The sequence below is a fragment of the Pestalotiopsis fici genome (assembly GCF_000516985.1).
Source record: "Pestalotiopsis fici W106-1 unplaced genomic scaffold PFICI_Scf_7, whole genome shotgun sequence".
In the NCBI taxonomy this organism is placed as follows: domain Eukaryota; kingdom Fungi; phylum Ascomycota; class Sordariomycetes; order Amphisphaeriales; family Sporocadaceae; genus Pestalotiopsis; species Pestalotiopsis fici.
In genome coordinates, this window is record NW_006917097.1 from 905,290 (window position 1) to 931,312 (window position 26,023).

The following is a 26,023-nucleotide window of genomic DNA, read 5'->3' on the forward strand; positions in this document are numbered from 1 at the left end:
TAGGACCGGTAGGTTCGATAGCCGAGCCATCATGTTGCTGGCGACTCGAGATGGCAAACAAGTAACATTCGGCATTTTCCTTATACCTGAGTTATCCCAAGGCATGGCAAAATATCAAATGGTTGAATCTAATGCACGAATAGTAAAGATGTGGCGAGATCAGTAACGACTCGTTGGTTCAATTCAGAGCAGTTGGGACCGCAAACAATTCAATGGCAAGATTAATGGCATTCAAACCAAAGAGACTATATCACCACACGAGCATTCATGGCATAGATATTTCTGGTGCGGAAGAATCGTTGGGTCCTTTCGAATAGGAATGCATGATGGCCTTTAGTTCTGGGCCATGAATTTAGGAAACAATCAGTCTCTCATAATACGGCACCGGTCCTCTCTATGAGTACTAAGGACAGACCAATTGTAAACCGCATTCTCTGCAATTGCAACAGCCCGTTCAAAACTCATGACATGGAGTAATATACAGTATTGAAACCAAAGCATTACACCACCACCAGACCTCCCTGCCCCTCTCTTTGCAGCCTCGCCGAATCTCCAATACTGTAACGTACTCCTTCATCCGATTCACAGAAGATGCTCAACCTAGGCGGCCTCGATAAAGGTAGGCTCGGGGGCAATCTCCCATGACAGGGGAGTGCTGACGCACGCCTCGTCGGTCGGGCTGGCATCAATTGGGAAAATGCCCTCAGAAAAGGGAATCGGGCTGGTCATGGTGGCCAGACCACTGCCGTTGCCGCCGTTGCTGTTGGTGGCTGTCGGGCCCGAGGTCACTGTACCGGTGGCCAGAGAAGGATCGACGAGGGTACCATTCTGGCATTGTTCAACTATGATATACACGAGTCAGCAAAATTTCTCTTAGTTCCTGGATATTTGAGACGTGAAGAATAGAGCAGGGCGAGGAAAAAGCAACTCACCTCTGTACAGAGCCAGAGAGATGGCAACACAGCCCTGAGGCCACTGCGAAGCCGGTGTAAAGGTGGCATAGACCTGTCCGGAACCGACCTGGCAGAAACCAGCCTCGCCCCGGTAAAAGGCCGGGTTGAACCAGTGCAAGATTCCGTCGACCGACGAGAACGTGGTCGTGACGGCGGCACTCATCATCGAGGCGGCCAGGGGGGTATAAGCATCGGTTGATTCCGCAGCAATGAACTCGCCGCCGCTGCTCAGCTGTCCGCTGGTCAGGTTCAGGGGAATGGCATCACTGCACGACACAGGGTTGGGGGAGTCTTCGCCGCCGAGGAAACCGCCAGTCGGCACACGGAACACAGCTCCCACGGACCCAGAGCCCCCGTTGACACCATTGGTGCCACTTCCCTGGGCCTGAGCAGCACCTCCGTCGTTGAGAATGCCAGCAATGATGGTCTGACCTGGCATGTCCTGGACTCCGGGAACTCCATTGGTGGACGACGCAGTCGACGAGGTGCTGGTTTGAGTTCCCGCAGAGTCATTTGAAGTAGTCGCACTGACCATGGTACTGATGCTACCGGGTCCAGTGACTGCTGGCGAAGAGGTTGTTTCCGTGTTGGTCACAGAACCAGTGGCGGAATCGGAAGCGGTACCAGTGGTGGTGGTGTTTTCGTCCAGGACGACAATTACGGCCTTTGCTGCGTCCACAGCTTCAATGATGTTGAAGAAAGAGTTGCCCGGGACGCTCAGCAGGGCACCACTCGGCGATGTCAGCTTGTCACCTCCACCACACTTCTCAATGTCACTCTCGAGGCAAGATGCGCTGCAGCTGGATCGGTCGGGCTCAAGTTCGAGATTAGCCGACTTGAGTTCATTTCCGCAGAAGCAGTCTCCTTGGTTGTTGGCCGACAGAGTAAAGTTGGCTCCAGCGCAGACACCAGCACATCCAGAAGCTGTGCCGCTTGCCGTCGCATCTCCAATGAAGTTTTGAGAATCATCTTCCGTGAAGGGAGTGGTGACTCCATCGAACAGGTAGCATCCCAGATACTGGACCACAAAGCTCCTGTCAGCTTGACTGACATTAGTAACGGGATCAAACGTTGTCAGGTTGACATATGTGCCCGTCTTGTCAGGGACCTGCTCCGTGTCAAAGACGGCGGCAAAGCTGCGAACAACCCTCGAGGTGACTGTGATAGTCGGGCGGCCCGAGATTTCCGTGGTGGAAGCCGTCGATGACGTTGTGGCCGTGGAAGAGCCCGACACGTCGCTTTGACTGCTAGTGTTTGCATCAGTGCTTTGAGTGGATGTGCCCTGGCTTCCAGTGCCAGTCTCTGTGTTGGGAGTCGTTGTAGGTTGGCCTTCACTGCTAGATTCGGTACCCTGAGCGGTTGTGCTCTGGCTCGCCGTGTTTGTATCAGTAACCGAGCTTGTTGCGGATTGGCTGTCAGTGCTGATGTCAGAGCCTTGAGAACTCGTGCTGATGGTGTTGGTGCTTGCATCTGCCGTATTGCTGCTCGTCGAAGCAGAGTCGGTGCTGCTGCTGGTAATACTGGCGTTAGACTCGGTGCTAGTAGGCGAGCTGCTACCAGTGTTGCTGGCAGTATTGGTATCAGTACTGCTCGATGAGTTGCTTTCAGTGTTGGTAGCAGTGTTGCTCTCGGTATTGCTGGCAGTGTTGCTCTCTGTACTGCTCGATGAGTTGCTTTCAGTGTTGCTGCCAGTGCTACTTGCAGAGTTGGTGTCGGTACTGCTGGCAGACCCGCTGGATGTGCTGCTCTCCGAAATGCTCAAAGTGCTGCTATCAGTTCCACTCGCAGTACTGCTGGCAGATTCACTCGCAGTACTGCTGGCAGATTCGCTCGTAGTGCTGCTGATGGATTCGCTCGCAGTGCTGCTAGACGTAATGGAAGCAGTGTCGCTCGAGGTGATGGAAGGTGAGCTAGTAATGCTTGAAGCAGTGCTTGAGACCGAGGTCGTTGGGCCTGCGGACGATGTGACTATATCAATATGGTTAGCTGGTGTTGGTTGACAATGCATGTCCTCGTTCCAAAAGTGTCAATGTATCCCAGAGAGACCCATTGACGTAGGAATCTTGTATAAACAAGCCCACGAGACATATGACGTGTCTCGGGACCATCAATTCCATGCTTTAGAGCTATGAACTTTTTCAACTTACCTCCTCCAGTACAGCCATAGGTGGGCGTGACCGTCCAAGTGTTGTACTGTCCCGTGTACCAGGGACCATTCGTGTACGTGGCAACAGCCGTGTTGACATAGACGAGACCTCCTGCATCGGAAGCATTGGGGCCACAGAAATGGCTTTGGTCGCCACTACACCGCTTGTTACAAGTGCTGAACCTCTCTATGCTTCCGAGGCCACTGCTGGCAATGTCGCTACCACAGATACAAATCGACTCGGCATTGGTGGGAGCCCGGAGTGCGGCCCACGATGCGCCCTGGGCATTACAGTATTCAACACATGTGTCGACGGCCACTCTACCCGATGGCAGAGACGCTGGAGCCGCCAATGTCGGCGCCTCGAGGATGGACGCGCCGCCAGCGTAGCAGCCATAGGGAACAAAGGCCGCACCAGCCGCGGGAGTGACGGTTGCCACAAAGGAAACCGTCTTGGTCAGCGAAGGAGCTGTTTCATAGCTGACGGTATACTTGGACCTCGCGCTGACAAAAGCAGGAGTCGGTGAGCAAGTATAGGCGCCCGCCGGGACCGTCGAACCGGCAGCCGTGTAGAAGCCAGGGATGACTGGGGCAAGGCAGCCCATGAGCTCAGGATTGGCGTATACCGGCGCAGCGTTATTGTTGCCCACACCACAGCAATCCTGTCCCGTACAGCCGCTATACCGTGTTAGCCATGGTAGACACAATGTGATCGGTGTAGTTAAACTCACCTTGTTCCGTCTGAGCACTTTGACTGGCACAGTTGATCGGTGCTGTCGTCATAAGCCCGAACACCCCAGCCAAAGTCGGCACCGCAGAAGCAACGGAAACTGCCAGTGGGTTAGCATGCTCAGTCAGCTAGGGAATAGATGAAGAACCCACGTATTAGCGTCATCTCGGATTACCCGCGCATATGGAAGCTTGAGGTCTGCGCAGTTTGCAAAGCATAGGTCGGGCGTGGCCACTGTCGTTTGGTAGAAGTTGGGGCCAGGAATTGTTGGACCGCCATTGCTACCGTAGAAGCACCCAAGTTTCTGATAGCCGGTCGCCAAGTTTGCAGGCACAAGACTGTCCTCCCTCTGGAAAGATGTGTCCACGTAGATGCTGATACCAGTAGCAGTGCCACAGTTCTCAGTCGGATCACCTGAACACTCAATGGCACAGGCGCTGTCAGCAGCAGGAGTCAGAGACTTGATGCTGTCACTAAGAGACGAGCCACATGTACATCCTTGGTTGTATAGGCCAGTGTACTTGTACCCGTGGGCCCTACAGAACAGACTGCAATAGTTTCCGTTGGTTGTGGCATTGGTAAAGTCGTTGTTGTCGAATTGAATGTATGACAGTGAAGGATTGCCTTGGCCGTCTCTCGTGGTTGGGACACCAGGCGTATATTGAAAGGGGTCCACGCCACCTGGAGCGTTGTAGCACCCGAGGTACTGGAAACCCACGCCGGCACAACTATCGCCTTGATTCTGAAAGTAGTAACCCTGAGCATTCACATGGGTTGCGAATGCCCAGGCCCCTACAAGGACCGCAGCCCTCGCCGTAGAGAACGACACCATCTCGGCGCGACAGGAGCCCAACACGATACAGTAAAAGTGCTGATCTAAAAACGCTGAAATGAGTGATCAATTAAACAGTCCAACAGGCAGGTTGCTTCTGTTTCTCCAACGAGTGTGAATGATGAGGACCGGCCAAGGAAACGCGGGTGAGGAAGACACCATAAATACCGTCTCTCAACCTTGTAATTGAAGCGGCAAAGGGATGCGTTCCAAGGCCATGGTCGACTTGGAATGCTCGGTAGTGGCACTATGGCGGACCTTGATTCATTCCCATGAAATATCCCTGGAATGGTCGCGAAGATCATTCTAGTCTGCAATAGCGTCGATATCCAGCAAAAGGAGAAGCATGCGGCTGCATGCCATGTTTTACCAAGTACTGGGCTCCCTCAATCTTGTTTCATGGACAGATCTTGTCGGTGAATAACCTGCAATGTAGTCAATATACAAGTTGGACAGCACATATTAAGAGCAGACTCCAACAAAGAAGGCCGATCATCTCGTGCAAATGGTGCACTTTCATCCATCTGCTCACATTTCCCTGGTCTCAATGTGTCTCAGCCACCATCCCTCGGACAACTTTGATCAATAGTATCGGATTCCTTACCGCTAATATTACCCATTCCGTTCTCCCCAAGGGAGTTGTCGAATAATTGATGTTCTCGAACCTAACAACAATACCCCGAGACTGTCCAATCTGTGCAGAGATGAGGTCGCAACATGATGCCCAAAACACGTCGGACTTGCTAGCTCACCAATACTGTACTCCTATCAACGTCCTGCACACATGTGAATACAAGAAAGAACGCGGCACTTGAGATGAAGCTCATCACAACGAGATGGGTTGTACTGTATCAATATTTCCATAGCTGGCAAGAGGTACAACATCCCGACCTCTAGGCTCCCGATTTCCTTGGAAGCAGGGTACGAAGCCAACAACTCCCTTTCTCCCATGAGGTCATTCAAGCCCAAACGCCGTCATCCTTCTCTAAAATAACTAGTCAATACAAGACCTTCTCATCCCTCAAACTCTACAATCGCTTCCTGCGTAGCTGGACGTGACTGCCCTGCTGGGGCTTCTTGAGTATCGATCAAAGTCTGACGCGTACCCTCTTGACCTTTGGAGCCTCCGGCTTCGGCGTCTGCTCCATCCAACAGATCCCGATCGGTCGATCGTACGCTGCGGCGTTCGGGGTCTGCAACGGCAGATCTGATCCCCTGAATGTCGTCTTCGTCCTCCTCATCCTCATCACGTTGACCAGGCAGAGCATTCTTCTCCAGCTCACGCTGGGCCTCCTCCATGCGGCGGCGGACTTCGGCCGCTACTCGTGAGGCATCCGTGACAATGTTGTCCAATACGCTTCGTAAGCTACGTGTCTGGCCACCGGCGCCGGCCGGGGGTATGGGCAGTGTTGGGGCCGCAGCGCGGCTAAAGCTGGAAAAGGTTGTCAATGCCGATGCAGGTGCGGCAGAGGTGGGAAGACCATCGATGACGTGTATCGAGCTTGGGAATGAAGATTCGAAAAACTGTTCAAGCAGTTCGTCGGCAAGCACAACCATGCGGAATGTAGGTAATGTCATGTACAATGGGTTCGAAGGGTCAAGTGCCGCGTTTGCCTTTTCCGATTGTGCCTTGGATACAGTTCGATGAAGCTCATTGCCGTCGCTTGGCTTGCCAATAGCTGGCGGGTTTGGTTCCAAAACTGCCTTCTTCTTGTTCGCCCCGTCGCTGTCATTGGGTCCATCAAAAGCCAGCAAGTCATCATCTTCATCCTCATCCTCATCGTCGCCAATGGCAAAGGCACTTGGGTCAGCCGTCGGGCCCTCGTCGGATGAAGGTTCAGCGTGGCTCGTAGACTCCTTTGGGATATCATCCTGGTTGATGGGGTGATCCGGGTCTGCATACTCGAAGCATCTCCGAATGAAAGCACTTACACTGCCAAGGAATCGTTCGTTGACAGTTCCGCCAATTGGCGGACTGCCTGGTCCATTCGCTTCGACAAGCGTGCTCAAGGCTGGATTCGAACTGGACGCACTGAGCGAACCTTCGAGTCCTCGGCGAGAAAGGAACAGCAGAGCCTCGGAGATGCGAAGGATCCCTTCACGATCCACTTTGCCATCCCCATCATCATCATATAGTTCAAAGAAATACGTTATGGTTCCCATAATGTCCCGCTTTCCCTTGATCTGAGCTAGCCCAGTCACAACATTCTGCAGGGTCAGCGATGAGCTCGAGTCCACATCCCATTGTTTGAATAGTCTTTGCATGAACTCGTGGTCAGCAGGCTCTGGGCCACCGCCCCACGGAGAGAGTAGATTGTTGTTGGACTTTCTGAAGCTGCCAAAATAGGCATTCGTGTCCTTGTCTGGGAACTGGTCGCGTACAGGCGATTTGGGGGTATCTGATACGGCCCATTTGGACATTGCGGCAAGAAACTCTCTGAAAGCGTCGTAGTCCATCAAACTGGTGCTTGGGCCTAGTCCAACACGTCCCCTTTCCACGACGGTATCCTGCTGGTCTACAAAGACGCCCGAAACCGAAAGCTTTGCTCTGTGAGCCTTGGCACGGCGTATTTTCTCTTCTTGCATGATGCGATCTCGCTGCTGTCGCTCGTAAAGAACTCCATAGAATCTGTCGTATAGTGCACTCAGCTCTTCGGGGTTGAGAAGCTTGCTGTCGGGGCCGAGGTTACGAATGGCTGTTCGCTTGGCAAAGTTCTCAATGTTATTGAGAACAGCGTCCTTGTTCTTGAGCCGGAGATCTTGAATGCTGCTGTGGGTGATTCCGGAGAATTCTTTAAATGCCACTACCATGAGTTCCTGGAATCGATTGATTGCCCGCAGCTTGGGGTTCTCTGATTTCGGGTGCGCTGACTCATCCAGGCGCGAGAAGTAGCCCTTCAAGACTGAGATGAATGCGCCATCATCGGTTGCATCCAGCAAGTCTTCGCCGTTGATCCGCAGAATGGCGAGGCCAACCTGGAAAAGGACCTTGGGGCCTTCGACGAAGAAGACGTCGAGAACACGGAAAGCAAAGACTAGAGGCATTGAGTTGATGTACAAGGAGAGGAACCAAGGAAGAGAGACGACTGAAAGCTGGACATCACTCTTGACAAGGTGCTCCCACAAAACCGGCATGGTCTTTTCGACCAAAGACTCGAACACTTTTTGATCTAGGAGGGTACCGTACATGGTCGTGGAATAATATCCTGGAACCAGCCTGTCGCAAAGTGTGGAGAGCAAGAAAAAGGCCTGGGCCTCGGACATGTAAATCAGAAGCGCGGCTACCACAATATTCATAGCCTGGCAGTAGCCAACATCGGGGTTGACCCAACTGTAGGCAGTCAGAACACGGCGTAGTCTTCCGATACCGTCCTCGGTCTGGAATCCGGGGTATTCGGGAAGACTGCGGTTAAGATCTTTCTCAATCTCATCAATCGCTAGAGACTCCTTTCCAGAGAACTTGGCGAGGGTATCGGTATACAATGTCGGCGTTTCCAGGCGGAGGTACATGGAACCGGACGTCAGCTCCCACATTTCTCCTCTCAGGCGGTTTGGTAGACCGACTCGAATGAGCTTGTGGAAGGTGGGCTGGCGGATCAGTGTAGCGTTTCTCCCATTGTCGCGCAGATATTCAGCCCAGAGCCTCATTTTGGCGCGGTCCCTGAGCTTCTTGGGATCTCCCGGATAACGGAAGAGCATCCCCAGGCCAGCATCTGGCGGGCTGTCGCCCTTTTTGCCTTCAGGCCGAAGAAGGTATTCAGAATAGTTTTCAGAAACGACCTTTTTGAGTTTACCCACGTGTCCTACGGCGGCTCGCAATCCCTTCTTGAGCCCATCACAGAACCTTTCGCAGGCCTGTCGGCTCCCGGCAAGCTGGATCGTTATACGCTGCTCTTTGAGTTGACTCTTGTCCTTTTCCTTTGCTTCCTCTTGTGTGATACCGTTCCAAGTCGTAATGGCAAGGGCGAACTGGGGCAGGGGTTAGCCTGGGCACACGCAAATCTGGCAAAGAGTGTAGGCCTACTTGGAAGTTTTGGCTGTTGAGTCGCTCTACTCGACGGATGGCACAGAGTGGGAAGGTGAAGCCATTACCGCTGGGACCACCGCCATGAGTCTGGCCCGTAAAGGCTGACGACGCCGCTGTGCTGGCACCGCTGACAAAGCTGGTTGGCGTCGTGGAAAAGCAGATGTAGGCTTCCGACAGGTGTAGCTTTCCGACATAGTGCCAGCCTCGTTCTCTATCCTTTTCGCCCTGGGTAACGTTTGACGGGGGAATGGTCAATTCGGCAGCAATCTCGTACAGGGGCGTCTGTGTGCTCGGGAGCCGAAACTGGTGCTGGAAAAGGGTCGACTTGGCAGGATTTCTATCGGAACTGGTGAGATTCAGACCTGACATTGGATCAATCAGCTGCTGAGCAGCCGACTGAGCCTTTTGGACCAGATTTGAGAGGTTGAACATGATGTCAGTGGGTTAACCCTGGAAGAAGTCCAAGGGCGTCGGTCAAAGCATGTCGTGGGGTCGTCTAAAGGTTTCAACTGCGGTCATCGGCGACCGCCCGCTTACAGTGGTGTATGCAGTCGTCAGGTACGTGTGCTGGTGATGGGTTGGCGACGTAGCGAGCGATCAGGAGAGAAGTTTCTGGGACGGGATGAAGTGATTGTGTGGTCGGCGCAGCTGAAGATGAACAATTCACACACACACACACACGCACACACGAGTGAGTCTGTACCGTGGGGCTAGTTGGTTGGTAAGGTAGTGGTGGTCAATAGGAAACGGGAAGCCCCTCTGCGTTAGGAGGAGAAATGGATCCAGGGGTCGGCCAGACAGCTTCAGCCACAATTGCAACTCTGGTTGGCTGGCCCTGTTGAGAGCCGCTGAACTGCCACTTTAGCTTACTTACCTTGTTAAGGCTCAAGTCTCTTGACAATAACTGGTAAATGACATCCCTAGGCAAGTGCAACATACCTAGTACCACAGTAAATACTGCACCGAAACCCGGCAGCACATCATATGGCAACTACTACATTATAATGAATAGTACCTGACCAACCCAATGCGATACAGTATACATTTTTATATCCCAATCCGGAGTGAGTAACTTGTGGTACCCGCCTCATTCAAAATCATGGCATTGCATGTGTCGATTGGCAAGTTAATCCATGTCATTTATCAACACATAGACTGGCAATCCATGTATGACTGACTGGATGATCATCATCACACTCGAACAAGTAAAGGGTGACGCTGCAGAGACATTTTTACTACAAAACGTGCACCCTCTTTGTCAACCATGCTTGTTGACGGAGCACTATCTATATAATTTTATTCTTTTTCCTCTTCTCAAATTGCATTTTCTTGATGCACTATGATTATCTACATTTCTCCATGTAGCTACTAGACCTGCCTGCAATCATGAAATACTCGACTATATCTTCTGTGCTTAATATTGCTGTTTGTATATCTCTCTGTATGCTGGTCTGATGCATGCCAGAAAGAACCCTTAAGCATATACCTTGTGCATCTGCACGCAAGGCATTATTCGATCAATGTATGACGGCAGAACTTTTGGACACGGCCACCAAACACAAGTTCCGTCACACGCCTACATGTGGTCATTCATACAGGCTACACGGAAATGGCACATGGCTATTCTTTCAGCTCGGAACATCAACGTGTCAAGGTCTCGTGACACGGTCGCGACGGTTCGGGTTACGACCAATCCTCATTACTAACCTAGTTTCTACTGTAGGTCACATAGCTCACTGCAGAATGAAAAACCACACACCAACGCCCTCGCCTCGAGAGACCCCCTATCTTGGCCGAAAATGCCAAGCTCAGGCTGACTCCGGAGATTACAAGGCTTTATTCTCCGCCAGCTGGGTCATGCTATACTAGTTAGGCCATATCCACGGCACCCGATCGGGACAAACTACGAGTCAAGAGGGATCCAACTACTTATACCCGAGCTGGCAGGAATGTGCAGAAAAGAAACCCATTCGGGTAGTGCTCGGGATTTTTCAAGAATTCATGTAGACACAGCAGGAATCCAGTCAGCGCACGACTAGTTTCGTATTGTATTCTAGCTTGGCTGCTGGAATGCTAAATACCGAATAGCCTTTGGTCATCCCAACGTCTCGTGGAGCAGGAACAAGGATGTAGTCTGTACAAATTTTCAGATGCCGAACACAAGAAAGCAGAACAAACCCGACAAGAGGCCAGACATCGTCAGTGGGCCTCTGTTTAGTCAGATGGATAAGTATGCAGTAGACTGCGCTCACCGCCGTAGGCACATGCTTAGGGGAGGAAGGATATTGTACATACTATGCACCCATCAGGGGATCTTGGGTCGAAATAAAGGCACGAGATGCTGTCAAATACACTACTACTTCAAGTGCGATCTACACGCTAGATACAGCCGATGGGAATACCTATACGAACAGATGTGATTGCTGATCAAGGATTGCTTCTAATCATGGACGAAAGAATGGAAAAAGGGACTCGGCTTGCCACTAGATGCACGGTAGAAGATGTCAAATTGTTCTTGAACCCATTCTAGGCTTGAAATTGAATCATGTCAATACGCACGAAACAACCATCGTGGGTACGTACCTGTTCAGGTGCATGTAGGCAATCCCCAAAGAAGAATAAGAACAATGTGCAGGGAACTTTCCGCCAACGTAACCGAACGAGATTGAGTGAGCGCGTGGCTCCCCGCACACCCAAAAAAGCCGGCTGGCCGCCCGCGTGTGCAGGGTACATGTACCCAAAGTAGGGTAAAATAAGGCATGGCAGGAGATTTTTTTTGGGAAGGTTGACGGCGTTGCGCTGCAGCGTATAACGTCATACGAGCGATAAGACCGGGGCGGCGGCACTTTCGACTTTAGGGCCCGCGCGATCCTCAGCGTTGGGAAACCGGCCGTCGCATTGATGCTAGTCTAGACTCGTTGCCATGAATCTTTTTTTTTCTGCCCTTCGTCGGAAACAAAACAGAATTAGGGGGTGTGGCCTCGGACGCGCTTTGATAATCAGGAGACAGCTGAGAAAAGTAGAGAGAGAAAAAAGAAGAGGGCGAGAAAAAAAAAAGAAAATTTATTCTAATTCTTCTTCTTGCAATATCAAGCCAAGTCTACCTCAGCTCAACCTCGCACCTCATCTGCAACCAATATACATACCCTGCATCGCATGTAAGCAGGGGAGTCGGCGCTTGCGACAAGGACACACCAGACACTGACGATTCGATTCCCAAATAACGAGAGCCGCAGTCGATATCCTGGCGCTGGACCTTGTAGTTTTTTGGACAACACACTTTTGAACCGTACAACTCATCATCTTCACATTGACACTCCTGGATCGGACCTCTAGCTGCCCTGATGCGCCGCTGCTAGTAGCAGTATCACAGGACTTCAACCCGGTTGCTAGCGAAAGAGACAAGCGTTTGTCTGTCGTCAGAAGGCCCCCCCGCTTCAGCGCAGCCGCCGCGGAACCACCAGTGCGCCCACGCACGAGGGGGCGATCGAACCCCACTGACAACAATTGTCGAAAGACTTGGATAGAAATTGCGGCGGACTGGGGTCTCTTCGTCTGAAACTCGTCGTAAACAAAGGAAGCTGAAGGACCAAAGTCTAGGCGCAAGTGGGAATTGAGTCCAGTCCAAACCAGGAACGAAGCAGCGCCTGCGACCAGATAACAAACATAAACATTACATACATATCGCAAACACCAATATCTGCCTGCCTTGTCCAACATTCATTCGACTGCATGGCCGCCGTCGCAACCCGGCCAACTCCCATACCACTCGGTGGGACAACAGACGCTGGAGCTGTGAACATGGAACACGTCAATGGAGGGGCGACTGGCCAACAGCAGCATGCGGGGCTTGAAGCAATTGTAAAGGCAAACAACAACGCAAGTCAACCGACTGTACAACATGCGCAACTGAAACCTGAAGACTTCAAGGTGGTTCGGACGCTGGGGACGGGTAAGTTATCGCTTTACCTTTTCCTGCTTCTTCTCTTTTTTTTTATTGTACACGAGGACACCTACAGTGGGAGACGGCATGTCTGTAAGACTATTACACCTACCTGCAGCTGTAGACATGCCGCCGCAAATGCAATTTTTCCCAACTCTATTTATTGTACACATTACCTTTTCTGCTGCAGATTGGAATGAAGGCTAAAAGTCGCACGTTTTATTGCAACCTTAATAGGCACTTTTGCGCGCGTATGTCTTGTGCGCCCAGCTACTGCCTCGGACGACCAAGAGAACACCCAGGTCTTTGCCCTCAAGATTCTCCGCAAGACCGAAGTCATCAAGCTGAAGCAGATTGACCATGTGCGGCACGAGCGCGAGATCCTGGCCGACGTGGCCGGCCACCCTTTCATCACACGGCTGATTGCATCCTTTTCCGACCGCGATTCACTGTACATGGTACTGGACTATGTCCCTGGTGGCGAGCTCTTCAGCTACCTGCGACGACACCGGCGCTTCCCCGAGGAATGGGCCCGATTCTACGCTGCCGAGATTGTCCTGGTATTAGAATATCTTCACGAGCAGCAAGGAGGCGTGGCATACCGAGACCTCAAGCCCGAGAACCTGCTTCTCGATGCACAAGGGCACGTCAAACTGGTAGATTTTGGCTTCGCCAAGCGGTTAGGATACAAAAACGACAAACCAGTCGAAACGTATACTCTTTGCGGGACACCTGAATACCTCGCCCCCGAGGTGATACAGAACAAAGGACATACCACGGCCGTTGACTGGTGGGCGTTGGGTATTCTCATATATGAATTCCTCACGGGATATCCACCGTTTTGGCACCAAAATCCGATTGAAATCTATAAGCAGTAAGCTGTCCACTTGACACCTTTTCTGCGCCAAACGACTGATAGATTATTAGGATTGTCGAGAAGCCAGTGGTATTTCCTGCAGAACCTCCCATCTCACATCATGCACAACATATTATCCGTTCGCTCTGCACAGTCGACCGCTCGCGCCGCTTGGGTAATATCAGCGGTGGTTCGTCAGCCGTCAAGCAGCACCCGTTCTTTGAGAACCTCGACTGGCAGGCATTGTTTGACAGACAAATTCGACCACCAATCCAGCCACAAGTTCGATTTCCCGGAGATGCCCAATGTTTTGATGTATACCCAGAAGATGACGGCAAGCGTGAGCCATATACCGATGAACTATACGAAAAGTACGACAAATACTTTGAAGGATTTTGAGCCATCTTGAAACATTTGATTTCATCGTCGGAAATTCCATGAATGGAGCACTTTTTTTTCTTCTTCTTTTTCTTTACAATACCAGCATGAATCTTTGCTTGGGTGGATTCTTTTCACGACTCACGTGAACCGATACTTGTATAACAAAACTAATGTCCTGACGCCTGTTCTTGATCGAATGAAGCCTTTTTGGTGGCAACGGAAGAATTGTACAATAGAAATGGGGGGCGGCAAGAGGGGAGCATATGATGTCCTGGGGCATTTTTGGTAGCGCATTTGTTTTTCGGGGGTTATTTTGGCTGATGTAACTTTTGGGCTACGAACTCGAAAGGCTGGTTGGTTGTCTTTTCGCGCACAGAACAAAGTTTTCAATCACACTGAATACTTTATTGCTAATTCTGGATATCGGCAGACGAGATTCGCCTGTATATAGTTTGGGATAATATAATCTTGCACAAAAAAAGCCTCACCCACAACGATTCTGAGGTTTCGAGACGGATCTGAGTATTGAAGACGCCATGGCGAGTGGCATACAAAATGATGAGTCGTCCCTTTTGAGTCCTGAATTCTTGAAACGACTGATCATACAACTCGGCAAGGATCACGGTTGTTCTTCCATAAGCACGATAACAAAGAAAGGCATCCCATTATCTCTTGACTGCTATCACGAAACCGGTAGTAGACACTCTTTGTCAGCATCGCAGTCCCATTCGCGAACCTGTCATGTCAACTACGTCCAGGGATCGCTCTAGGCAGATGATCTCACCCTCTGGAGGGGAGAGCACCGAGTTCAGCTTCATCTTTTCAACCTATGCGGGTATCACACAGCCCTTCAAAGATTGATAAAACACTAAAAGGAGTTTACAAGTTTCATGGTCCTCCCCTCCCTGGACAAACCCAATGGAGCGCCTCAAAATACCCCTGGGCACCCTTTTGGATGCTGTTCCCCCGATCCGGGACATGCAGGACAAGCTACGCGAGACGGTCGTGGCACCGCTGCAAGACAATATCGGAGACATGGTCAACAAGCTCGCCGACCTTGCACTCACGACGGGCAGCAACATTGCTGCTGTTTCGTCTTCCTCCTCGACGACTAGAATTCCTCCCTTTGACCCAGATAACCCCTCTCTCGACCCCCACGCCAACAGCGCCTGCGTCCCCGAGGCCAGGGCCTTGCTGGTCAAGCTCCGCGCCGAGATGGGTCGAAACATGCCCCTGGACAAACAGGACAAGACGCAAGACCCGCAGAATCCCGCGAACCGGGCGGGAAAACTGGCCGACTTTGGCCCCGTGCTGGCCCGGGTGGACTGGGCGGCTGTCGCGGCCGTGGCCGAGGATGTGGCGTGGCGCGCGGGCCTGGCGTCCAAATACCGCGGACCCGTCCACGTCCACGTCGGCGAGCCGCGGTTCGGGACCATGAGTGTGGGATTTCCTCTAATCTGGCAAGGATCATCATCGTCGTCTTCTGGTGCTGGTGCTGGTGCGAACAGCAGCAAATATGGACGGAAAAGTAGCAACAGAAAAGACGGTGATGCCAAAAAGTGGTTCATCAAGATCCCCATCAACGGGACCCCCAATGCCTGGCACTCCAGTGACGAGCGCGCTCTGGCAAGCGAGGTCGGAACGATGCGGTGGCTACGACGCGAGCTGGGGGTACACACGAACCTCAACATCCCCCGGGTGTACCACTGGGACGGTAGCGCCGGGGAGACGAGCAGGGACGGGACGAGAAACCGCATCCGTGTGCCGTACATGATGATGCAGTACGTCGATGGTATCTCGGCGCACGACGCCTGGTTCACGCGCTGGGGACCAACGGGGTGGTGGCGGCCCGAGGCCGAGGAGCTGCGGCGCGGGATCCTGTCCAACGTCGCGGCCGCCATGAGCGAGTTGCGGCGCTTTGAATTCGAGTCCGGGGGCGCGCCGCGATACCAGTTTGTCCGGGATGCCAGAGGCCGCGAGACGGAGGAGCTGCTCGGCGTGGGCCCGCTGAGGATCTTGGATATCGAGGCCATGCTCGACAGATGGCTGTGTCACTTGAGTCCAGAAGAAAAGCTCGAGTGCAAGAGAACGCCCATTTATCGGGAGCTAGGCCCCTGGAAGGGAAAAGACGCCGTCAAGAACTATTATACAAGTAGGATAGACTGCCACAATGTCAGAGAGAACTCGGATTTTGGTAGCACAATGCTGTTGGAGAGTTATTTCAAATGGTGGCATGAGAGCGATACGGCTCTGGGAGTTGGGTATGACGACGAAAGTGACGAGGAGGACGAGGAGGAGCTGGCGATTCAAAGATGGAATAAAGGCGAAAAGAAACCTTTTGTGCTAACCCATCACGATCTGAACCTCCACAACATCATCATCGACCAACAAGGCAAGTTGTGGTTCATTGGGTGGTCAGGCGTCGCATGCGTCCCAAGGGCAATCGGCAACGAAGCACTACCCTTGTGGTTGGTCCGTGACTGGAACCCTTTTGTCTATCGCTGGCGTGACATGGACTGGCCCTGGAGATACCGGCACTGCCCTTGGAGAGTTCCCGTGACCGAAGACAATAGCACCGAAGAGGCGACCTGGAGGTTGAGTGGGTGGAGGCAATATTACGCCGAGTGTATGAATGAGGCCAAGAAGGCCTGGAGAGATGTCGAAAAGGACGCGAATGAGAGAAGAGAGTCGCGGGAGCAAGAGTCGAGGCCACGGGCCAGAAGAAAGGAAGCAGAAGAATCGGAGTTTGACCGGGCAGAGCTCTCTAGTCCAAAAGGAGAGGAAGAACGTCGAGGACGACCACGGTATAGATTCGGCGAAGAACCTCCTGAAAAGAGCAAGACGCCACCACCAGGCCATCAAGGCGTCCGCCATGTCTCTTTCGCATCAGATACGAAGCCTGCACCCGGGGATCGTAGGCCGTCCTCCAAGTCGTCCCCCTCTTCCACTAATATCAAGTCATGCCCTCGTCTTAACCGAACCCTTTTATCAGCTCTGCCATTGTCGCTTTCCGCTGCAGCCAACGACCCACGGTCGCGTCCATTCATCTTGCAGGAGCTATATCATCGTGCAGTCCCTTCAGTCCCGCGCTGGGATAATTTTGCAGTTTCCCGACTGCGCCACCTAGCAGGGGAATGCCATGAAAACGTCCCCAGCCCGTTTGAAATTGAGAGCAGAGAGTTATTCTATCGCACGTTGCTCGACTGTGCCGGCGTTGCTCGGGGCCGTCATCGACCCTGGGCAGCACGGTTAGGCGACTACAATGATTAGAGGAGGAAATACCCAGACGCTTTTGGACAAAAGCAAATGATCAAGTGTCGTATAACCATGTATATGATCACTTTCACCATGCCACGGCGACAGACTAGATGAGATGTGGAATGTATAATGATTCGCTGATTCTAAACCTCGAGGCTCTAATTCTACCGGTATACCTACGGGTACTGCAGAAACCCGAGTTCATGGCAATCCGCATCGCTTCGTCTTGCTCTCCAAGGCACGACCATCAAGTGCCGATAATTGATGCACAAAGCAGAATATAAGAGATAACGTAGCTCCTCCAAAAACGGACAGCCACAAACTAGTGGCCCAGCCCCATGAACCAAACAAAAGGCAAGTATATATAACATTGTCGTCAAGACGACCCCGGTCTATAACATGTTGGGCGTCCTGGGTATACCAAAAACAACAAAAAGCAAGGCATAGAGAAATCACTTGCGCCAACCCGTCCAAGAGAGGAACCCACGAGCCTTGTACCTCAGACTCTCCAACTAAGAGGCTGTTCGGCTTCTGTAATACCAGCTGCTGATACCAAGCAGTAACAGCGTCGAGGCAATCAGGATGGTCTGCTTGGATTGACCAATGGCCATGCTCCAACCTATGAAGTGTTCCCATTTCTTTACAGCCATCCGATGCTGCCAGGCTTCAGGCTCAATAGCCAGGGGAAGCTGAATTCTCGGATCCACAATATTGCCAGGCGCGGTGTACTGAGAATCGCTAGGTGGCGTGAGCTCCTCTGTCGAGAGCACAGGGACACGCAACCTTAGATATACTGCCCGATGGTCGCTGGTTCGGACGGGCGGCAAGCAGTCGTATTTCAGCACCTTGATCTTGTACTCTTCGGGCTTGGGGTTTTTCTTTGACAAGGGCACCTCCATATAGAGAACGCGATCGCACCATCCTGGCCAGCGGTGTGTTGCAAATGTCCAGTCGACCTCGTCATCTTCCGCATCTCTGCTAAATCGTGATCTCGAACCAGACTTCTTGTCTTTTATGTCCAGCTTGTAGGTCGGAGGAAAGTCAATCTGTGCTTCGGACAGGCCATGCAAGGTGTTTCCTTGATATTGTTGAAGCATCAACTGATCACGGGCCAAGAATCTCGAGTAGTGGTGAGGGCTGTCGGGGTCCAACTCTGGAAAGACGGCATTCTCGGGCGGCGTAGTCTGGGAGATGCGGTAGTTCAAGTCACCAGCCACAAACAAATGGCTGCCCGGCTTGTAGATGCTAATGTCGTGGAGCTGCTTCTCCGTGTCGGAATGAAACAGTAGTGGTTGGTCTTCACTAAACACGCCGTCCGACCTATGTCTGCTTTCATCGGCAGCCACGATTTTCTTTGGATCACCAAACACCAAGGTGCTGACAACGCTGGCCCAATTCTTGTTTCGCCGTTCCAGATTCCACTCCATTGCAGCCAGGTGTGTGCTGACAAAGGTAAGCTCGGTGGTTTTGTTGTCCTTTTCAAAGTCAAGACGTAGACCGACGGCTCCCTTGTTTGCCATGTCGCCAGCTCCAAAGCCCGTCTCGGCCATCTGGACATTGCTCACAGCGGTAGGGTCTTGAGCAAAGAGCATGATGCCGGTCATACCGACATTGCACGACTTGACCAGAGTGTAAGGCCTAGGCGATACATGGGATACATTTCCATTGCGGTGATCCCGGCGACCCTCGTCGGCGATATACTTGGCAGTCGCATGGTTGAGGGCAGCCTCATAGCACGCAACGTATGGATTCAGCCAGTAACCTCCTCGGAACGCGTCAGCAATAGGAGCGAGCTCCTGCAGAGAGCTGTCGAGGTAACATGTTAGCCAGATCTAGGCGAGAGTGCACCACGCTGAATAAGCAAGACGGAATAGACTTACAATGCAACCAGCTCTGGGAGAAACGTGGTGCCAACGTTGCTCTCCTTGAAGGCATTGTATACGTGATTACCAAAAACTGTACTCGAAATGAAATCTTTGCCAGCATTGAAGGTGAGGTAGAAGATGTCCACCGTGGGCGGCGACGGGAAATCCTCAGATGATGCTGAATCACTCATGGTGAGGGAGTAGAATAACGTCAGCCCCTGACGAGAACAGTATCAAGTGTGGAGAATGCGAGAATGGCAAAAAAAAAAAAAAGACAAAGGCTATGCACAGATGCTAGCGAAGCAAGATGAAGTGCCAAATCTAGAAATGATTCGAGTGTCCCAAAAAGAAAAAGAAAAAGAAAAACTTGAGAGTGACTTCGAGTTGTCTTGTTGTTTATTGTTGACGATCTGAGCAGTTTCCAAGTCCCTACCCAGATTCAAGGTACCAGGTTATGGATGTAGCTTTGAGAGCTCTCAGGTACGTCCCAGTGCAAAAAGGTGGTCGGCAGTTTAGAGTTTGGACGTGACGTACATTGCACATGCGCTTGTTAGCAGGTGGGTAGCAGCAGTAGGTAATGTATGTACGTAGGTGGATGAATGAATGGGAAAGTACTACAATCTGGCCGGGGTTTCTTTCCCGCATGATTTATTCTCCCTCCCCAACCAGCTAGCCAAGCAGATCTGCTGAGCCCTGGGGGCGGGAATGAGCGGGGCTGATCGTAAGGTCACCCAATGCTGCCCCTCTTCCTCCAATCCCCTCGCAATCGCTTAAAATCTAGAACTCTTGAGAATCTAGTGTACATTCTGTAGGTACTAGTGCAGTACTTGATAGCCTAAAATAGAAAAAGAATAAACCCGCCTTTTAATGTACACCGATTCTCAGTCTGTTGTAGCTTGAGCCCCATTCAAATATGATATGTAGTGTATAAAATGTAATATAAAAGTCCAAGGTCATCTCAGATGATGGGGGGACGTCGACTTGAACATGCCGGCAACTCTAAATACTACCAAATCTCTCTCAATCATAGATACTACCTACCACCCTCTCATGCAACTATACCTACAGTACCTACACGGCTATCTAAATAACCTGCATACCTAACTGATCTAGCCGAGAAGCCATGTCCACTGGAACTCCAAATGACTACTGACATGCACACGTGGACATGATCGCGTTAAGCGCCAAGACAACTCAGGCAAGAGAAACAAAGGGGCAGCCAACTGAAAATGCACGAGTCGTGACCATCATCTTACCCCCCCCCCCCCCCCCCCCCAATGAACTACACCGGAGGTAACTGGCTATTTACGACAAACGTCAAGCCACATCCCTACGTTAGCTAGTGGCAGTCATAACTTGCTATCGGCTGTCGAGGAACACAGAACGGTGGGCATTGATACCAGCTCAGCCTCGCGCAACGTCGTTGCCTTGAGCTAGGCTCCTACACACCAACCTCGAGAAAGGCCGAGCAAAGCAATACCAACAGGCATCATTCTGTCCTTCGGAGCTTGAGCTGCTGTCTGATAATCAGGACAAGACATGTCACTTGAATTTACGCCAGAGTAAGACATGGGCATACATAAATCATCATCACTTATTTACTTGCACAATATCACCAAAAGCATATGGAGAGCAGAATTTTAAAGTGATGAACTGGGATTCCGAAGACTAAGTAGAGTGTGTGTATGTACGCTCGTAGCGTTGTGTACTGGGAAGAACCATGATTTCCCTCCTGGCTGCGCGAGCATTTCCCCTCGGGCGAGTCCAGAAGCCATCCCCTTGCGTAGTATTGACTGACAGAATATGTAGCTTTGCTGACAGGGCGGGACGTCATCTTCAGCAGCCATGCCGTGGATTACCATTGATGCTTTGAATCACGTGACCATGATATTTGACCACGTGATGCTGGTAAACCCCCAGAGTGGCTTTTGGGATTACTCGCAGAATCAATTGGTCAAATGCCACTTTATCAATGCTGATGGATTTTGTAGCGTCAAGACCATGGTAACGATACGATTGTGGCCGCCAAAACCCATCCACAAACGTGACCAATACCATGCATGCCGTAATTAAGACTCCCCAGAGGCGGAAGGAAATCAGGAAACATGTGATGAAAAGAAAGAAAAGGAAAGAAACCAAAGGCAAAGTGCTCGCACTAGGAAGGCTGACGCATCGCAACGATGTCCCAACGGTACTGGTAAAAGTGACGGATCATAACCAGAAGCCGATGGGCCAATTCGTGAATGCTCGACTCGAAACGTATGCTTGACTATCCGTCTCAAAAGTGAACATTGCTTGTCGATAAACACAATCTGCTGAATGCTGACACTTTGTGAGGTCAAAGTGCCGGGCATGCCGTTCGGAAAGCGCCGGGTTACCCCAAACCTCGTCGGTAGGTTTGAGGCTCCGTAACTTCCGAGCCAAGATTATGCACTCGAAGAATTCATCGCAGAACGGAAGGAAAGCGGTCCATGTAATAGGAAAGAAAAAAGCTTGGCCTCGTAACGGGCCTCCCTGACCATCGTGGCTGCGTCGGAGGAGAGTTGAAACACTCAAATCGATTACTCGAGCGAATGCTTCGAGTTCTTCCTTGACGCCAATGCCAGTGTAGAAAGGTTTGGAAAACTGCGAGGGCTTGAGAGGTGCGTGCGTGCTGGTTTAGGATCTCGGGCGGCTCAAAACTTCAGTACGTCGCAATAAACAATTTCTTTATGCCAGAGGCAAAAGAATCATTTGGGTCGGTACGATGTAGCTGGGAAACCCGAACCTTGTCCCTTGGAAGCTGAGCGCAGCCTATTTACCGAGGACTGAGTCAGCAAAGGTGTCAGCAGGTCCCCTCGGCCAGCGTTTGAGAAGCACACTAAACGCGAAGGAAAGAAATATTCCTTACAAGGAATTCAAAAGACTGGGCTGGGCTGAACTGGGCTGGCGAGACACTCACATCCTATCGCTTCCACCGACGGCACGGTTGGTGTCCGGAGTGTCAACGCCAGGGGCGCCACGCTCAATCACCTTGCGGCGAGAGCTGGGAATGGCGTTGGGCTTGGCAGAGGGCTGGCCAGCAGTAGCCGCGGCAGTACCACGGGCACGGGCATCCTTGTCGTCATCGCCAACGGCCTGCTGACCAGCAGCCTGAGCAATAGCCTGAGCATTCTTCTGGTACTTGTAGACGGTCCAGTCAAAGACGTAGTCGTACTGGAAGCCCTCGCGGACAAAGAGGTCTCGGAAGATCTTGCGGAGGTAGCTGTAGTCGGGCTTGTCGTCGAAGCGAAGCGATCGGGTGTAGTTGAGGTAGATGGCAAACTCGTTGGGGAAGCCACGGCAGAGGACCTCGGTCGGGGTGGTCATCTTCTTCTCCATGATACGGTCATACTTCTGCTTCTTAGTGGCAGCCTTCAGACCCTGCCAAGGCAGAGAGCCGCGGCAGAAGTAGAGCATGACGTAGCCGAGGGACTCCATGTCATCACGACGGGATTGCTCTGTATGCTGTCAGTAATGCAAACCAGGCAAAAAGTGGGACAAGGCAAGTAACGTACCGACACCAAGATGGGTGTTGATGGAAGCGTATCGAGCGGTACCGGTCAAGTTCTTGTTCTCTCTGTAGGGAATGTGGAAGTGGGTCTTGGGGTCCCGGTACTTCTTGGCCAGACCGAAATCAATCACATTGACCTGGTTGCCGCGCTTGCCAATGCCCATCAAGAAGTTGTCGGGCTTGATATCACGGTGGATGAAGGACTTGGCGTGAATGTACTCGATACGGGAGATCAACTGGTCGGCGAGCAGAAGAACCGTCTTGAGCGAGAACTTGCGGTTGCAGAAGTTGAAGAGATCCTCCAAACTGGGTCCGAGGAGATCCAGAACCATTGCGTTGTAGTCACACTCGGTACCGAACCAGCGGACAAAGGGGATACCGACACCGCCAGCAAGGGACTTGTAGACGCGTGCCTCATATTCGAGCTGAGGGTGCTTGGCCTTGACACTCTCCAACTTGATGGCAATCTCCTCGCCAGAGATGATGTTGGTACCGAGGTAAATGTCACCAAAGGAACCGGATCCGATCTTTCGACCAATGCGGTACTTGTTACCGACGCGGAGATCCTGCCAGTGAACTCATTAGCAACTGAACGAGAGACATGACAAATTCACCAGGTGGTGGACGGTGAAGCATGGGTAAATGGTCCAGCTAGGCAAAGCTGGCAGGGACAAGATACAACCATGGCTCCGGACCGTTTCTTTGGCAACGAGTCCAGGGACGAGCAAGCTAGGTGTAGACAGGAGGGGGACATACCATTGTGGTCATCGTGACGGTTTACGAGAGCAAATGCTTCTCGATGATGAGTAGTGGAATGAGCCGACTTGTGTCAGTTTGTGGGGAAGGAGGAGAAAAATCTGTTTGCAGATGAAATGTCAGTAAAGCTGGTTTTTCTGATTGCTGGCAGCTTGTTTTCCCGGGTCGTGGCGTGTGGTGGCAGAGTCGGTGATGAGTTTGTTCAAGATCGGCGGGTTGGGAAGGATGGAGTTGCAGGCGTTCGAGTCAGGCAGGCTAAATCTCAGCGGTGGAGGTGCGGTACACCGGCGGACAGCACAGGCGGGACCAAAAATGCTGGGAGAAGGAGAGATGCAAGGAACAAAGGTGCAAGAAAGAGGATGCAGCCTAGAGAATGTTCGAAATGTTGCACCCTCGATCTTGTTTGTTTACAAGAAGGTGCAATTAGGTTGGGGAGATGACTTTGGATGTAAGGTGCAAAGAGCTGAACTCGAGAAAGAGATGGTAGAGTGAATGAGTGAATAGCCCAGCGGTCGGTCAAGGTACCCGGGCAGTGGGAAAACGGAAACGAGGAGAGGGAGAGAAAGAGGAGAGGTCAGAGGGGAGGCACAAAGTTGTTGAGGGACTTACCAAACGGCACGCTGGTGAGCAGAACAATCAAGTAGAGTCCTGCGATGGGGAGAACAAACGGAAAGCAGAACAAAAAATGTGTAGAGAGAAGCCGTAAATGGGGATTAACGGCAAGAAGAAGTCTCTCTTGACGGGAGGGTGAAGAAGACGAAATGTCAGTTACGTCGGGGAAAGGAGGGAAGGAGGAGAGAAGGAGAAGAGGTTGTGAGGGACTTGAAAAGGGCTGGTTGCTAGGCTTGGTTTTGGCTTGGCTCAAAGCGGCTTGGTGAGGTAAAGGCAAAGTGGATGCCCCGGGAGGTTTTGGGTGGATGGCTTGACCATCAGCGCCAGCAGTCAGTGCCTGAGGGAGGGAGTTGGGACTGATGATGAGTGAGCACGGAGCCTGGATAACCCCATATCTTACGTAGATGGATAATGTACATTTCCTCCCAGACAAGGATGCATACTTACTTGCATTCACAAACATACCTACATAAAGCACATGGGCGGCCCGAGCTAAGCAAGATTCATGCTTGCAGTTGAACTGACTGAATGACTGGTCTCACCTACACTCGGGGATTGCCTTTCTTCCAAGGTAAAAAAGTAAGTGTAAAAGGTACGATTGCTGATAAATGGGCAGCGTGCAAACGTCGTCCCGGCCGCCACCCGCCCCTCCTCTCCCCCCAGGCAAGTGCCCACTAAACGGTCTGCGCTGGCTGCCCAAATCCGGTCAGCCATTTCATTATTCTTTCTTGTCTGTTCTAGCATTTGCGACACTCCATTGCTGAAGAAGGATGCTGATGTCACGAGTAGCAACGGTCTGCCTGGTAACATGAATTTTACATCTTCTTCCACTCTTGGATACCCAAGTATTATTGTATTAAATGCAAATTCGAGGTTCAGGTGGTTCGCCCATTGTTAGGCCTCATTAGGCTCGCAAGGCAGTCTTGTGGTGTGGGACCATGTCAATGCCAGGGCGCCTATTCTTAGATTATGAGATCTGTCGGTCTACCGTCTTACACAGGTCCATAGGTAGCTAGGGTAGTAGGTTGCGTTCAGTCTCTGCTCAAACTCATGCTTGGCCGGAGAGGGTCATGGCTTTTGAGCATTGATTGTGACCGGCGATTTTTGTATAATGAACAGGCCATGAATCAATGCAGCAACAAATTATTGGCATGTCACGTCATGGCATTGAGTGAATGACTTTGCTGCTGTCTGCCATGCCATGCTCCATCCGACCTCGAACCTGAGGTCAGAATGCCTTGACATTGGCGCACATGTGCCACTTTGCCCGACCAACATGCCTGTTGTAAAGTAGACAAACATGACATCAAATTCGTAGTTCCCGCTCGGTATTGCAGACATGTTATCGGGAGCAAAGGCGAAGAGGTCAATTAGGAGCCAATCTGTTACAGGACACACAATGCCAACGTTAGAGATCAAAATCGCTTAAATGTCAAGCTGCCCAAGCGCCGGTCCTTATTCTTGACATATCGCGCTAATCCCTCGAGCTAATTCAGGGTCCCTCGGGAAGGGGCGCTCGTAGTTGCCGGAGACGGGCATACCGAACTCAGCCAAGTATCATGTTAGTCGCCCCTTGATATATATATCCTTTTCTTGTCGGTGTCCGTAGGCAGCTGAATACAAGCCCCGCTAGAAAGAAGGAAGGCTGTATTGATCTGAACAAGATGGTCTAAAATCTCGAGGGAAAGACCGCAGCCGACATGTTTTTTTTTTTTTTTGGCTTCAAACAACAATTCCCAATGGCAATGGTCACTCTCTGTCGTGCGCCATCTGGAGAGTAAGAGAGAGCTGGGGTGCTTGGCCCCAGCACCCGATTAGGGCCTAATGACAAGGGGGAACGGATCGTTGCAGACCTTCCATCGGCCTCCTTGAAGGTGATTAGCTAGGAACCACAGGTGCATTCGTATCATCTATACGAGAGCTACTTTCGGTATCGGTTCAAACTACTGCCATTTGCTTCGTATCTTTTTTCAATCTTGCTGGTATCTTGTGGACTGCCTTATTGCCTCAAATGTACTTTATACCTAGGCAATCTGAATGGAGAAGATGATTCTGTTGCCGTAGTCAAGACAGTAGTAGCAGCTGGCAGTAGTAGGGCGCGCCCCGCGTAAGCCAAAGCTCGACCTGAGATC

General features: G+C 51.6%; 6 protein-coding genes across 6 annotated transcripts; 2 read left to right on the forward strand and 4 right to left on the reverse strand.

The window, feature by feature from the left end:
* Positions 1 to 600: 600 nt before the first annotated feature.
* Positions 601 to 4,661, reverse strand: PFICI_09910 (uncharacterized protein; the record flags this gene model as incomplete). The annotated part of the gene is made up of 5 exons (XM_007838491.1): positions 601 to 842; positions 933 to 2,921; positions 3,101 to 3,777; positions 3,831 to 3,929; positions 3,982 to 4,661. The coding sequence occupies 5 exons, from the start codon at positions 4,659 to 4,661 to the stop codon at positions 601 to 603; spliced, it is 3,687 nt and encodes a 1,228-aa protein (XP_007836682.1).
* Positions 4,662 to 5,675: 1,014 nt separating this feature from the next.
* On the reverse strand, positions 5,676 to 9,120 carry PFICI_09911 (GTPase-activating protein; the record flags this gene model as incomplete). Its single annotated transcript, XM_007838492.1, has 2 exons — positions 5,676 to 8,630; positions 8,686 to 9,120. The coding sequence occupies 2 exons, from the start codon at positions 9,118 to 9,120 to the stop codon at positions 5,676 to 5,678; spliced, it is 3,390 nt and encodes a 1,129-aa protein (XP_007836683.1).
* A 3,300-nt stretch (positions 9,121 to 12,420) lies between these two features.
* Positions 12,421 to 13,886, forward strand: PFICI_09912 (uncharacterized protein; the record flags this gene model as incomplete). The annotated part of the gene is made up of 3 exons (XM_007838493.1): positions 12,421 to 12,640; positions 12,869 to 13,505; positions 13,559 to 13,886. 3 exons carry the CDS (start codon positions 12,421 to 12,423, stop codon positions 13,884 to 13,886), a joined length of 1,185 nt encoding a protein of 394 aa, XP_007836684.1.
* A 900-nt stretch (positions 13,887 to 14,786) lies between these two features.
* On the forward strand, positions 14,787 to 17,138 carry PFICI_09913 (uncharacterized protein; the record flags this gene model as incomplete). Its single annotated transcript, XM_007838494.1, has 1 exon — positions 14,787 to 17,138. The coding sequence occupies one exon, from the start codon at positions 14,787 to 14,789 to the stop codon at positions 17,136 to 17,138; it is 2,352 nt and encodes a 783-aa protein (XP_007836685.1).
* Positions 17,139 to 17,638: 500 nt separating this feature from the next.
* Positions 17,639 to 19,182, reverse strand: PFICI_09914 (uncharacterized protein; the record flags this gene model as incomplete). The annotated part of the gene is made up of 2 exons (XM_007838495.1): positions 17,639 to 18,932; positions 19,007 to 19,182. The coding sequence occupies 2 exons, from the start codon at positions 19,180 to 19,182 to the stop codon at positions 17,639 to 17,641; spliced, it is 1,470 nt and encodes a 489-aa protein (XP_007836686.1).
* A 2,746-nt stretch (positions 19,183 to 21,928) lies between these two features.
* Positions 21,929 to 23,291, reverse strand: PFICI_09915 (Casein kinase I; the record flags this gene model as incomplete). The annotated part of the gene is made up of 3 exons (XM_007838496.1): positions 21,929 to 22,470; positions 22,528 to 23,089; positions 23,280 to 23,291. The coding sequence occupies 3 exons, from the start codon at positions 23,289 to 23,291 to the stop codon at positions 21,929 to 21,931; spliced, it is 1,116 nt and encodes a 371-aa protein (XP_007836687.1).
* Positions 23,292 to 26,023: the final 2,732 nt, after the last annotated feature.